Source organism: Zonotrichia albicollis, chromosome 29 (assembly GCF_047830755.1).
Source record: "Zonotrichia albicollis isolate bZonAlb1 chromosome 29, bZonAlb1.hap1, whole genome shotgun sequence".
In the NCBI taxonomy this organism is placed as follows: Eukaryota; Metazoa; Chordata; class Aves; order Passeriformes; family Passerellidae; genus Zonotrichia; species Zonotrichia albicollis.
In genome coordinates this window covers 2,244,222-2,258,713 of record NC_133847.1, presented here as the reverse complement: position 1 = coordinate 2,258,713, position 14,492 = coordinate 2,244,222, and the positions used below count along the sequence as shown (strand labels likewise).

Sequence of the window (14,492 nt, the reverse complement as noted above, 5' to 3'; positions counted from 1 at the left end):
AACTGATGAAAGTGACAGACTCCATGATTGGTCGTGCATTTTGTGACTATTTTGGTTCATCCGGGGTGCAGCCCTGGCTGGGCTTTTGTGCTGCCCAAGGTGGATACACTGAGGCCTTTTAACAAATCCCTGCTTTATTCTTTAGCTCTGTCCGGTCTCAGTTCTAGCTCAGCCCTCACGAGACATCCTCTTCATGTCCCCGCCTGAGCTGAGGGCTCTCCATGGAGCTGTCCCCACCCTCATCTCCCTGATCTCTTGCAGAGGATCCAGCTGAGGGCCCGGCGGGCCCCGGAGCCGCCGGTGGAGCTGCGCTCGCACGTCCCCCGCGGCTCCTTCCGCCGCTCCAGCTACGCCTTCTCCCACCAGCAGGGCTACGGCGGCCTCATCACCCGCGGGGACAGCCTGCGTGTGAGGGACAGTCTGTGTGTGCGGGACAGCGAGGACAGTGGGCGTGTGAGGGACAGCCTGCGTGTGAGAGACAGCAGGGACAGTGGGCGTGTGAGGGACAGCGGGAACGGCCTGCGTGCTGGGGACAGTCTGCATGTGAGGGACAGTCTGTGAGGGACAGCCTGTGTGTGAGGGACGGTCTGTGTGCCAGGGCCACCCCCGCCACCGCCCTGGCTGTCCCACAACCCCAGGGGACCCTGGCTATGGCCTCGGTGTAGCTGTCCCCACCCTGCTGGGCCGGGGCACACCTGGCTGATCCCTCCTGCCAGGGAACACCTTCAGTCCTGTCTGGTGGCTTTGCAGAGGGCCTGGCCCAGCCTGGGGGGCTCCTGCTGTGGCACCGTGACCCTTACACTGGGAGCACGTGGCTTTGCGGAGCTGTACAGCTGGGACAGCCACTGACCGCTGACACCAGGCTCCCTGACCTCTGCCACCAGCTGCCCGCTGCCACCAGGCTCACTGAGCACTGCTACCAGGCTCGGTGATCTCTGCCACCAGCTGGCCACTGCCACCAGGCTCACTGACCACTGCTACCAGGCTCACTGACCATTCCACCAGGCTCCCTGAGCACTGCCACCAGGCTCGATGATCTCTGCCACCAGCTGCCTATTGCCACCAGGCTCTCAGGTTGCTGCCACCAGCTGCCCTCTGCCACCAGGCTCGCTGTCCACTGCCACCAGGCTCATTGATTGCTGTAACCAGGTTGCCTGCCCACTGTCACCAGGCTCCGTGACCATTGCCACCAGGATCACTGCCTGCTGCCACCATGCTCACTGATCGCTGCCACCAGCTGCCCATTGTCACCAGGCTCACTGACCACTGTCACCAAGCTCCCTGCCTGATGCCACCAGGTTCCTTGAGCACTGCCACCATGCTCACTGATCTCTGCCACCAGCTGCCCATTGCCACTCAGCTCCCTGATCACTGTCACCAGGCTCTCTGCCCACTGTCCCCAAGCTCGCCCTCGCCCTGTGACCCCCTGGCTGCCAGCCCAGCTCCCTTGGCTCTGCCGAGCCCTCGGAGCCTCTGGTGTGAGGCTGATCCCAGCCCAGGCTGCACCCACAAAGGCAGTGCTGCCGACCCAGACTCATTAATTAACTCTGGATTAATTACCTGCCCCAATGGAGAGCAGCAGAGGGGCTGGGAGGGTGAAGCCCCTCATTCCCACCCACAGGGGACTGAGCTGCAGTGGCTGCAGGAAGAACCTTGTTTTGTGTTCTCCACCAGGGGCTGGTGTCAGTCCTGTGGTTTTTCTGTCAGGTCACGGAATCCTGGAGGGGTTTGAGTGGTGTTGGATTATGTTTTGTTTAATTTAGAGATGGGGTAACTGAGAGACATTTTAAAAACTTTTATTCTATTTTTAGTCTCATGAGAAGAGTGAGACAATACCGATGTTATAATTTATGCTATCACAATCAGAAGCTATTTTTAATTACGATGTATTATAAACGTTTTTTGGTTTATCAGCTTTTGCAACACTGTTTTGTAAATGCTTTAAAGGCAATAACCCAAATTACTCCTCGTGGGTTTTATTACAATGCATCTCCCATAGTTCTATTTCTTTAAACTATCTAGTCTTGTTCTTAAGGCCATCCTTTGAAACTTGTTTCTAGTTCTATTTTTCTCTTCACAATGCCTGTTGCATTCCATGGCATTTCTGAGTCAGCATTTCTTATCGCAAGGTTTGCATACAGGTGCTCGCTATTTTCTACAAATTTATTTCCTACATTGTGGTGCCTTAAAGCTCATCCTGTGCCACCCTCTGCCATGGGCAGGGCCACCTCCACCAGCCCAGGTGGCTCAGACTCGAGCAGTGTGACTTTAAAATATCTCCTGATTTCTGGAGAGGCAGCCAGGTATGATTGATTGATTGATTGATTGATTGATTGATTTTTCCTCTCCAGCTCCTGCAGCCTCCTTGTCCCTCCCCACCACTCCAGCTCCGGCCTTTGCTGTCCCTGCACAAGGAGCAGTGTCCTCTGTGTGCCCTCTCCTGTCTCCACACCACTCCCCCAGCTCTGGTGTCCCCACCTTTGGGCACAGTTTATGCTCACAGGCTCTGCAAAGTCCCCAAATCACTTCTGAGTGGGATATGGAGAAGTTCTGCCTGCTGGGCACCGGGGACACGTCCCACAGAGCCAGGGCCACCAGCAGTGGCTGCTGGAGAAGTTGTGTGTGAACAAATGACAGGTGACCAGGTCACCCTTTTTATGAGTTTTGGGTTTTAATTAAAAGGACTTTATAGCTTTCCTCTCCTCTCCTGGAAACCTCTGCTGTGCCACAAAGGGTGAAATCAGCACTGAAAGGTCCCGTGGTCCCTCTGTCTGTGCCAGCTGTGCTCGTGCCATGGCAAAAGGCACAGTGGGAGAAGAAATTTGGGTTAAAAATTGCACAATTAAATCATCCAGGGGGCTTGGCCCTGCCTGCAGCACACGTGGTTCCATGGGTTTGTTTTACAAGTGCTTTGGCCTCATCTGCATCAGGTTTGTGAGAATTAAAGTGTTTCCCTTGGGTTCTGGCCAAAAGGGATTGGATGGTGCCAAGAAATAAAAATCTTTCCTCTGGGAAAGCTCTCACTGCTGCAGCTGCCAGGTGGAAAAGAGGGGAGGAACTTTCCCCAGTGCCCTGGGCATGGTCCCTGAAGCTCCCAGGGCAGGTTTGAGAGAGGAGTGAGGGGGTGAAAGGGGACAGGGGAGTGACCCCCTCACCACCACAGGACACCACACACGCCAGGGTGAATGACTAGAAAATAATTTATTGAAGAAACAGAAAGCTGCAGAAATACAACACAGTCATGACCAGTAGAGGATGAACAAATAGAGATTAATTTTTTTCTCTCTTTTAAAACCTGTTGACAGGCTGGAGTTAAGTTTCCTGATAACTTCCCCTGCGTGAGTCATTGCAAAGAACAAGGAACAAACTCCAGAGCACACAGCACAGTTTGGATAAAGTGCCTGACACATAAGACTCTTTTTTATTTTATTTTTTTTCTTTTTTAATGTTTGTAAATAGCTTAAACAAATATAGTTGCAAGACACAGAGGAGTAACAATTGCATTTCGCTGTAGAACAAAACTTATCCCATGAGAGTAACAATGAAGCAGCAGCAAAAAAAAATTTCAATTAATTAAATTAGAAGGAAAAAGTAATTTAAAAACTCAGAGATGGTGCCCTCAGACTGCATGGGATGAGGACAAGCCTCACCTATTGCTATACAGAAAAATGAGCAATGTTTTCTGGAGGAGGCTGGGCTGGCAGAGCCGAGACTGTGAGTTCTCTCTGACCAGGCTGGATTCTGTCTGACTCCTTTGTTTCCTTTAGAAATCAAAGGGCAAAAATACAAAGAAACCAAACCAACACAACTCCAAATTTAGTTCTTTGCATTTTTAATTTCCTCTCTTTAAAGATGCCAAAGACGTGAGAGGAAGTGGGTTCCTTGTGGCAGCTCCTGCAGTCCAGCCCCATGGCTGGGTGTCCTCTGAGACAAGGGAAAGGAGCCAGCTCTGTGCTGGGGACACGTGGTGGTGACAGGGACAGGCAGACAGGGCAGTGACAACCCCGGGGTGAGGTCGAGAGGAGCTCCAAGTGTCCCCCACCCAGACTTGGGATGTTCAGCCAAAAGGGTGAATGGTGAATTTTTGGCAAAGCCATTTCTCTCACTCTGTGCTGATGTCCTGCCTTCCCAGCTGATGTTAGAGCAGGGACAGCTTGGCTCTGGTGGGGTAAAAATGTTTAGAACTGACCCCAGGGGCCTCCTGCTTTCCTGGCAGGATGGGGACAGTGCTGCCCCACTGCTGGCACTGGGGTTTCAGAGTATAAATCCATCATTGGAAAACTTCCACTCCAGGAAGAACTGGGGGCATCACAGGTCATGGAATGACCCAAATCCCTGAAAACTTCCACAGTTCAAGCAGGAGACACTGGCCAGGATGAACCAGTAGGTTCCAGTGGGAGAATCCAGGTCTCCTCCTCTTCCTCACTGTCCTCCATCACCCTTGGAGGTGTTCCCAGGGCCACGCTTTCACTCCTGCTCCCCACAGCACAAAAATGCCCTTTGGGTGCAACCCTGGTCAAGAGAATTGTCTTTAGGACAGAGCTCGGATTGTCATTACCTGCAGGGGAAAAAAAATCTTTGGTATCGTGGCAAGTTGCTCCTGAAGGCATTTTGGTGGTGTGGGCAGCAGGCAGGGCCAGGTCCAGGGTGGGCTCAGCTGAGCCAGAGTCCTGGTGGGCCAAAGGATGGGGAACAGGGCTCAGAGCTTGGCTTCTCCAGGGTCTCCCAAGCCATCACTCCCAGGATGGAATCCAGCTGCTCTCTGTAAGCTCCAAGGATTTGTGACTGGGGCTGTGTCCAAACCTTCTTGCAGTTGTAATTGTGGTCTTGGCCTTCAAGTTTCTCCTGGTGGAAAAGGTCTTGGAGGAGGAAATGGGGCATGGTGGGGTTGCTGGGCTCTCCAGAGGGCAGAAGGGTTGGCAACAGATGGGTGGAACCAACATCATCTCCTCCTTAAAGCTGGGTCCTTGGTCTGTGGGTCTTCACCAGCACCTGGTGCTGAGCATCTCAGTGCTGGCACCAGACAAAAGCTGCAGACTGAAAAACACCTTCCTTGGCTTTTGGGGGCCACTTTGGTGGGGCCTGAAGGAGCTGAGATGTCTTTCCTCATGGTGAGCTGAGCTTTGGGTCCACCTTGAATGGTGAAGAGGTTGGGAAGGGCTGAGGAAGCAGCACTTTCAGGGAAATGCTCTGGGAATGGCACCACTGCCTCCTCCAGGTTCCCATCACCCTCCTGGCCCCCAAAGATGTGGCTTCTCAATGCTCCTCTGTAAGCAGGGAGAGGAGGAGGAGCAGGGGAGGAAGGAGCCACTCAGGGGTGGACTCCGGGCATATCAGAAAGCTCCAAAGCTATTCCAAAGTGGCCTGAGGTCATCTGGTGGGTTGGGATCCTCCAGGGGCTCTTCCACTGCCTGGACTCTTCTTCTTCCACCAGGGCAGTGCCTGCACAGAGTGAGAGCCAGGCTGGTGGCAGGGACAGAGTGCTGGCTGTGCCTCTGACCCAAACCACATTCCTGAGGACAAAGACTCCAGAAATGGGTCATCCCAGCCCATGCGTGGTCCAGCTGGGCCTTGATGCATCTCCAGCACCTCTTTCTGTGCAGGGACAGGGCTGTGAGGTTGTTCCAAGGATGGGGATTTGGGAGCATCACCTGGAGAGTTCTCCCCTGAGGGGGTTTTGGGGTGCCCAGGGCTGTTTCCCTTATCTCAGAGGACACCAGGAGCCCCATGGCTTTGCCAGCTCAGGTCGTGGTGGCAGCTGATTGTCTCTCCTCCTCTTGGCTGCACTTGGGATTTGACCCACAGAGCTGGAAAAGCAAACAAAACTAAACCCAAACCCCACAATATCCCCCCCAAACAAACAGAAAACAAAGCAGAGCGAGGAGCCAGACCTCAGGGGGAGGCAGGAGGGACGGGTGGGCACGGCAGGGTCCCGTGTCCCAGATTCCCTTACCCTGTTTGCTGGGCACGGGGCCAGGCTCTGCCCCCTGCCCTGCCCTGCCAAGCAGCCCCCGCCTCCCCCTGTGGCTGCCAAGGGATTTTCAGGGTGAGGAAAGGAACAAAAGAGGTGAAGGAAGAAACTGAGGGGGTAAATGACGACTTTCCCGTGGTTGTGAGCTGGAACAGAACCATGATCCATGCAGAGAAATCTTCATCAACCAAAAACTCGTGGACAAAAAAAGCACAGTTTGTCCCCTCCCGCTCCCACCCGACCACCCCTCCCCAATAATTATTACATTACTTCAAGAAAGAGTATATTTTTTTCATGCATAAATCAAATTCTCATCTTGTCTTTTTTTTTTCTTTTTTTTGTCTTCTTTAAATTACATTTGAACACAGAACACATATAATAAATACTCTCATACGACATGACTCAGAGAAAAGTAACACATCTGAACGCAAAGGTATCGTCATCATTATTAGTTTTTCTTTTTTTTTTCTTTTTTTTTTTAAAAGGACTTGTTTAAATATGAAATCTGTAAACTCCAAGGGTCCTTTTTTTTAATCTTTCTCTCTCTCTTTCTCTCTCTCTCTCTTTCTCTCTCTTTTTTTTTTTAAATCGTGAAACTATCCAGCTTTCATTTCCTTAACATTCAATATGTCTCCCATTGAACGCATCAAAGAAATAAGAACATGCCGTCTTCTGCAAAATTATAATTTAACAGTATAAAGCTTCAAGTCACAAATTCCAAAAACTAGCTAAGTAATTTTTTTTTTATCACATAAACTATACATTAAATATTTTGAGGTATTTCAGAGAACATTGTCAAAGGCTTGTAAGGTCTGTGCTGGGTGGCAATGAAGGCTTTCTCCTGCATAGAGAACGTCTTTGGTATCACAAGCCAGGTGGGGACTGGGGACAAGGAGGGTGGCGTGGCCAGGAGGGCGGGCAAGCCCTGGCCAAGGCAATAGTGTGGAGGTGGGCAGGGGGGACAGGGATGGGACAGGGAGGTGACAGGGAGGTGACAGGGCCCTCTCAGTCTGCCCAGCAGGATGGGAATTCCCATGGAGTTGCTCTCACCAGGGGCGTTGGAATCCTGGAATATCTTGGATTGGAAGGAACCCACCCCAAGGGTCACCAAGTCCAGCTCCTGGTCCCGCACAGGACAACCCCAAGAACCACACCAGGAGTGGCCCTGGGCAAGTTTGGTCCAACTCAAAGAAGTCACCTTGGCCGGAGCCTGACCCAGGCAGGTACAACTCAACCCAAGTTTGCCCTAAACTGGGCATTCTGGAGATTGCTGGGGAGCTCCAGCAGGTCCTGCTGCCTTCTGCTGAAGCCAAGGGGCAGAATGGAGCAGACCTGGCTGCACAGGTCTGAGAGCCAAAAACGCCCCTCTGGGGACTTTGAAACAGCTCCTGCTGGAAGGATTCACTGTCCAACCCCTTCCCTAAGGGAAGAGTTTGGAGAAAGCTCAGGGTGAGGCTTCCACTGCTCCTGCCTTCATCTTTCCAGACAGAAATGCCATGAACTGTGCTACCAAAAGAGCGAAGCAAAGCTCAGATCTGAGCTAAGTGAGGCAAAAACACCCAAAGTTGAGGAAACTCAACTTCGTCACCTCGTGAGGAAACTCATCTTCATCACCTCGTGAGGAAACTCAGCTTTGTCACCTCATGGGGAAACTCAGCTTTGTCACCTCATGGGCTTCTGCAGGGTCCAGCACTGAGGCTGGAGAAGGACATGGAGCAAAGCCCTTCCCTGGGAGCAGCGTCCCTGGACACCAACTCTGTGCTCCTGGGGCAGGAGGGGCTGCATGGAGGGACCCTGGGGACAGCCTGGGGGACACAGGGACATCTGAGAGTGGGGACATGCTGGGGAACCAGCACCTTTCCCTCAGCCAGGGGGATGTTTTCTCCTCAATTAGGACAAGGGTTGGCTTTTCTTTCCTTCATCCCAACGCCCAGAGGCTACGAGAGCCCTGGGATTATTTCCCTGCGGAGAGCTAAGGTCACACGGAGTTTTGGGGTCAAAGCAGAGGAGCAAAGAAATGGCCACACACCTTTGGTACAGGAAAAAGGCACTCATCTACCACGCTGCCATCCCGGAGCTGCTCTCTCGCCTCCTCCCTCGCTCTCGGGGACTCAGGGCAGGGCTGGGGCTGGGGCTGGGGCTGGGGCTGGGGGTGGCCAGGGGCTCTCTGGGCCAGCCTGGCCACGGGGAGCAGGGAAAGTGGCGATTCCAGCACAGACCAGACAAGGCAACAAAATCTTTGGTATCAGACGTGATTTTCAAATCACAAAAATTGAAAACTCAAGTGAGGTAGCCTTTAGTCTCGGGTTCTCACTAGAAATGTCTTTGCATCCTTGAGGGCCTGTGGCATTTACTCTTTTTTTTTCTTTTCTTTTTTTTTTTTCTTTTTCTTTCTTTTCCTTTTTTCCCCCTTTTTTTTTTTTTTTTTTTCTTTTTTCCTGTTGTGTTTTTCACTTCCCAAACCAAGGCCCCCTTCCTGGCTTTGCAGCCCTTGAATACAACTCGATGGGGTTCAGGAATCCACCACCATCATCACCACGTCACGACAAGACGAAGAAACAACATTAGGGGAAAAAATCAGTGGCGGGGAGCGGGGTCCTGGGGGAGATGAGATTCCCATTAGGTTTTTGGGTTCTGGTTGGCAAAACACGCTGTGGCACCTGCCCCTTCCCGCTCTGCCCTCTCTCCATCCCTCTCTCCCGCCCTCTGTCCAGCAGTGTTGGTCAGTTTGGGGTCACCGTGTCCAGCCTGACACCCCCAGCCCCTCCACCGCCCACCTACCCCAGGAGCTCTTTGGTTCAAGACGTCCTCTGACCCTGCCTGCTCAGGGCTTCGTGTGCAGGGATGTTTTCTTTCTCTCTTCATTCTTTTGTCCTTTCTTTTCTCCTTTTTTTTGGGGTGCTTGTTTGTTTTTTTTTTGGTTTTGGTTTTTTTTTTTGGTGAACACATACCCTTTTCTTTTCATTTCTTTGCTTTTTTTCCTTCTTTTCAACAAGGTGCCTTCCTGTGACACAACTGATCACTCTCAAAGTAAAGTGAATCGAAGAAACCATAGAACACAGATGGTACTTTTTACCCGCATAAATTCAAGAGTGTCCCTTTCTTGGTTTTTTTTGGTTGATGGTTGGTTTTGGAGGATTTTTTTTCCCCAACTGATGGGGGAAGAAGGGGACCTTGCCTCCCTCTTCATCCCCAAGCCTCTCCCAGCCCTTCCCTGTCCCCAGTGGCACCTCTTGCTCCTGCAAGGAACCCTTGGGGGGCTGGGAGAGGGCTGATTGTAAGGGTTTGGCCTCGTGATTGCTTTTTTATATGGCACAAGTCACCATTGAGAGCTCAGAGGAAATGATCCCTTTGAAGCTAAGTACCATTGCTCCAGAAATTCGCTTTTAAGGCAGGTTGTTAATTGGCACAAAAAAAAAAAAAATCTGGTGTCTTTTTTGGTAAGTTGCCGGTCTTTGTTGAGCTTGTTTGAGCTTGTTTCGTTGTGGTTTCTGTTGTTATTCCTTTTTTTGGGGGGGAGGGTTGGGGTTTTTTTCCCTTTCAATCTCGTTGGGGAGTTTTCCCCCTTCTCACACCCAGGGCTGGATTTCGCCACCAGATCCCTCGGATTTTTCTTTTCCCACCGTGCACCGACGTTGGTTCCCAGGAGGGAAAGTCTTTTTTTGGTTGTCGTTGTTGTTGTTGTGTTTTTGGTTTTTGTAATTTCTTTGGTAACAGAGATGAAGAGGAGGGATGGGAGGGGTCAAGAGTGTGTGTTGAGGGGTGGATGGGGCGAGAGGCAAAGCCAACAAATCTGCTTGGTCCGTGTCCATTCCTCAGCCGAAAAGTGAACCAGAAATCCAGAGGTGAAAGGTGGAGCCAGTCACCGGGAAAGATCAGATCCTTCGCTCCGAGTCTCTCCTCCCGTCTCCTCTCCAACAATTGTTATTTTAAATACCCGATTTCTGTAGCTAAAATGTGCTTCTCTGACCTGCTGGGGCAGCGGGGGTCCCCTGGAAAGGGGTGCTCGGGTCCGTGGAGGCAGGAGGGGACTCCTTCACCGTGGAGCTGCTCTGGGAGGGATCTGGGACAGGGGGACTCTCGTGGGTGGGGGGCTCTGGGGGGCCTGGGGTGTGGGTGCTCCTGGGGGTGTCCGGGGGGATCAGAGGAAGATGCCCATAGAGGGAATGGGGGGTACAGGGGTGTCCTCAGCCAGGTTTCCAAAACCCTCAAGGGATAGAAGTGCCACATGGTGATGGCACAGAGGGTCTGGCTGCCTTGGGGAACACACTGCACCTGAGCAGGGGAAACCCTCCAGCAATCAGAGAGCTGGCAGAGCCCAGGAGCCCTCCAGGCATGCCAGGAGAGCTTCCCCTGCTCAGTGCTCAGGTCTGGCCCTGGTGCAGTGGGGCTGTACCAGAGCCCAGCCTGTGACACCACTTCTTGTGCCACCCCCACCTCTACCCGTCCCCTGTGGGAGCCACAAGGGTGGCTGTGACAGAGATCAAGGCTGGTGGAGAGGTCAGGACAGGCCCCTCTCCCCAAAAACCTCCATGGGCAGGGGGAGATGATGCTCTGTGATCCCCAAGGACCAGGGATGCTTCCTTCCAGACAGAGCCCTGCTCCTCCCTCCATCCCAAACCTGGGGATGGAGCTGACCTGGTCACAAACCCTGTCCCTGCTCCACAAGCTGGCAGGAGGTGGCAGCAGGAGGTGGCAGCAGGAGGTGGCCCCAGGCCCACATCCATGGCTGACACCCAGCTGAGGGTCTGCAGGCTCCCAAACCCACCCCAGAAGCACCCACCCCGCTCAGGCCATGCGTGTGAGTCTGGGGTTGGCTTTGTCATGAGGGGGACACCCAGGAAGGGGCAGGGAGGGCTGGGGGACATCATGCTTTGGAGAAAGTGCTTGTAGACGACGAGGGGACGCCGGGGTTGGCGCCGGGCTCCTCCTGCCAGCGGTTCATGCAGCGCCGGCGGGCGTTCATGAAGAAGTTGCTGACGGTGTTGAGCTCCAGCCCCAGCTGCTGGGAGATGGTCATCTGCATCTCCTTGGACGGGCGCTTGTTCTCCTTGAAGATGGCGATCAGGGTGCGGCGCTGCAGGTCCGTGAAGACCAAGCGCTGCTTCTTGGGCTGCAGGCTCCGGTCCTTCTGCTGCTCCTGCTCCTTGCGTTTGCAGGCTGGGCACGTTCAAAAGAGAGAACAGGGATGTTAATCTGGGCTCCCCCACCCTGGCCTGCTTGCAAAATCCAGGCTGCCTCCCAAAATCCAGGCCCTTCCCGCCAGGAATTCACTGGTTTGTGTCCCACTGCTCCCTCCTCTTCCTCCCTGAGCCTGCTGAGAAGGGACAATGGCCCCTTGTGGCACCAGGGTGACAAAACCCTGGGGGAAGCCCATGGAAAGTCTCAGCATCTCCAGCTGACCCTGGGCTGGAGACTGAGGAGAGCCCTGGACTGCTCTGTTCCCAGAGACTGGCAATGGGGATTCAGCCCTGAATTCTGGGGGTTATCCTTCAGCCTCCCTCAGCATGGCCTCACTCCTCATCACCCCTGTGGGTGTCCCTAGAGGACTCAGGGAACCATTGGCTCCTGGCCACCACATTCAGCAGCCAGCTCAGAAATGCAGGGGACAGGAAAGGTCCCTCTGCAGCCTTAATCCCACAGCATCAGCTTGGAGGGACCCATCATGGATCCACCTGCTCTGGGAAGGGTTTTCCTGCCAGAGTCACTGGAGGCTCCAGGAAATTCTGTCTCCCCTGTGTGCCTTTGCTACTGGATTCTCTGGCACATTTGTCAGCATTGAATTAAAAGCTTTCCCTACAGGTTTGGCAGGAGGCAAAGGTCAGCACAGAGGGGCTGCCACGGGGGAAGCCAGGAAAGCCCCCCTGACCCCAGCGCTCTGCATGAGGACAGAGAGGGAAGTGAGTAAAATAAATAAATATATGAATTTTAATTGTGGGGATATCAAGCACAGTGTTGGTGGAAGGGGTGGGATATGGAGTCTTTGCTATGATATTTTCCTAGAAAACTGTAAAATGGTGGAGGTGGCTGATCCAGTCTCAAAGAAGAGCTGATTCTGAAGCTGTCAGGTTTGATCTGGGTGCTCAGGGACTCAACCAGACACAGAACTGCAGGAACCTGAGATGCCATGGGCAAGGCAGGACATGGATCTGACCCTACAGGGCTGGGGACAAAGCATTTCCTCCTGGGAAGCTGAGAAAAGAGAGAGCAAACTGTGGGCTCAAGACTTCCCAGAGGAAGTCCCACTTTTGCCCAGGGCAGCAGCAGTTTTCACCAAAAGTTTTCACCTTTGGGCTTTCTTGGTTCGGATTTTCTGAAGGATTTTTCAGGGTCCCTTGAGACATTTGCTGTCTGGGTGGCAGATTTCAGCTTGGCACTTGCAGGAGCTTCTTTGGCCTGGGGGGCTCAAAGCAGTTCCCAGCTCCAAGCACAGAGCTCAGAGGGGCCAAGATGCTGCAGGGGCACAGGACAGGTATTTCCCTTGGGCTGAACCCCTCCCTGCTCTCCAAACACACCTCCACAGCCACAGGGGAGGCAGTGTGTAACTCAGGAGTAGTAGGAGGCTGTTTGGAGTAATTTCTTCCTCACTGGAAGACAAGCAATCTCCTCCTCCTGTAGTTCCTCAGCTGCCTCCACTACCAATCCTCTTCACATCATCTAGAACTGTGAGAGAGGGATGAGATCCACCCATTCCACCCAGAGCTGAGGAAATCTGGAGCTAACTGAGGGAGACAATTTATGCAGCAGATTGAGCTCTGTGTCCCAGTGCTGGCCCTGTCCCCACACTGTGCTGGGAGCCACCAGCTCTGCTCCCACTGGGCAGGGCATGGGAGGCACCAAGCTGGACACCAACAACCACTCTGTCCAAATCAACCAGCCCTGGTAAACCAGTGGAGAACCCTCCTCTGGTAAAGCCAGTGGAGAACCTTCCCTTGGTAAAGCCAGTGGAGAATCTTCCATTGGTAAAGCCAGTGGAGAACTCTCTCTTGTTAAAGCCAGTGGAGAATTTTCCCCTGATAAAAGCAATGGAGAACTTTCCCCTGGTAAAGCCAGTGGAGAACCTTCCTCTGTTAAAGCCAATGGAGAATCTTCCTCTGGTAAAGCCAGTGGAGAACCTTCCAATGGTAAAGCCAGTGGAGAACCTTCCCCTCCCCTTCCCCCACCCCAGGCAAGTTTGGCTGCACACCACCATCCTTAGGGACAAAGGGACACTGAGTGATGCCAGGGGACCCTGTCCCAGGGGTACCTTACTCAAACCAGCAGAGAATGTGGAAACCTACCCTATGACCATCAGATGCTTGCAAAAAGAACAAACAAAAAAAAGCCTTTATAGAAAATTTGACTTTTTTTCCCCCCCAGATATGAATTTAAAAAAAGAATCCACCCCAAATGTCCCCCCAAGCCAAACAACAAACAGAAACATTACCCCCCACACCTGTGCCCCGAGCCCACCCTCCCCAAGCCCTCCCAGCACCCCTGGCATGCTCAGCTCCTCCTGTGTCCAGGGTGGGCTCCTCACTCTCCACCCACAGGGGTTCTGCCCTGCAGGATGGCCCTGGGAATGTCTCCATGTGGATGGGAGATGTGGCCCAGCTGTCACCCTGGCAATCCAGTCTGTCCCCTTGCTCTCCTTTCTGGTGCCACACACTCCCACACCCAGCCCAGGGTCCAACCTCTCCGCTTTCCACCCTCCCATTCCATTTTTTAGCAGTGATTATTACACCCCAGTCTCCCATCAATAACTCCGAGCTCTGAGACAAACACAAACCACCAGGGTAAAAAACTGGGCTCCTGCAGTAGCAGCAGTGCCATTGTCCAGGCACAGGTGACATCCTGCTCCTCACCCCTGCTGGTTTGGGTTATTTTTGCTAGTTTGGGTTATTTATTTTTGCTAGTTTGGGTTATTTTTTCTAGTTTGGGTTATTTTTGGCCTGCGCTGCCACATCTCCCATTTCCTGTGCTGGTTTGTTTATTTATTAATTTCCCTTTCTGCTGACACAGCCCCACTCCCTCTCCCCAGCTCAATCTAATTACAGCTCCGCGCAGCAGCGATCGATGCCGGCGCTGCTCAGATCTATTTACGGCAGCCATCAACCCCTCCACGGAGGATCTTTTTCCCATTCCCCATCCCCTGGGTGCTGCTTTCCCAGGCAGCCTGCTGCTGGCTGTCCCCACGTCCCCACAGGCAGCCAGGGACGAGGGGGGCAGCCAGGTGTGGCACTCACATTCTCTGATAGAATCCCTTCGCCCAGGATTTTTCTCCTGGGAAGCTGAGAAGCCTCAGAGAAAAGGAAAACAATTCTGATCTCATTTGCTTCTCCTGTGTTTTGCTCACATGTGGAATGTGTTTGGACATTGTTTACCCACAGGTGATTGTTTCATTGGGTTCTGCTGTGAGTTGTTTTCACTCTTTGGCCAATCAGTGCCAAGCTGTGTCAGGACTCTGGAAAGAGTCACAAATTTTCATTATTATCCTTCTGGCATTCAGTAAGAATCCTTTCTGTATTCTTTAGTATAGTAT

The 14,492-nt window shown here is 52.8% G+C and overlaps 2 protein-coding genes across 5 annotated transcripts in view; one reads left to right on the top strand and one right to left on the bottom strand.

Moving 5' to 3' along the window:
- ATP8B3 (ATPase phospholipid transporting 8B3) overlaps positions 1-5,030 on the top strand; it is a 38,487-nt gene extending 33,457 nt beyond the window's left edge. For all 4 annotated transcript variants that reach the window (XM_074528588.1, XM_074528587.1, XM_074528585.1 and 1 more), the window contains one exon: positions 262-5,030. In XM_074528588.1, the coding sequence (XP_074384689.1) occupies positions 262-561 (300 nt within the window). In that variant the 3' untranslated portion in view covers positions 562-5,030. The remainder of the gene's footprint in view (positions 1-261) is intronic.
- Positions 5,031-6,226: 1,196 nt separating this feature from the next.
- ONECUT3 (one cut homeobox 3) overlaps positions 6,227-14,492 on the bottom strand; it is a 32,473-nt gene continuing 24,207 nt past the window's right edge. Inside the window, exon 2 of the mRNA XM_074528589.1 lies at positions 6,227-11,131. Coding sequence (XP_074384690.1) covers positions 10,839-11,131 — 293 coding nt within the window. The 3' untranslated portion in view covers positions 6,227-10,838. The remainder of the gene's footprint in view (positions 11,132-14,492) is intronic.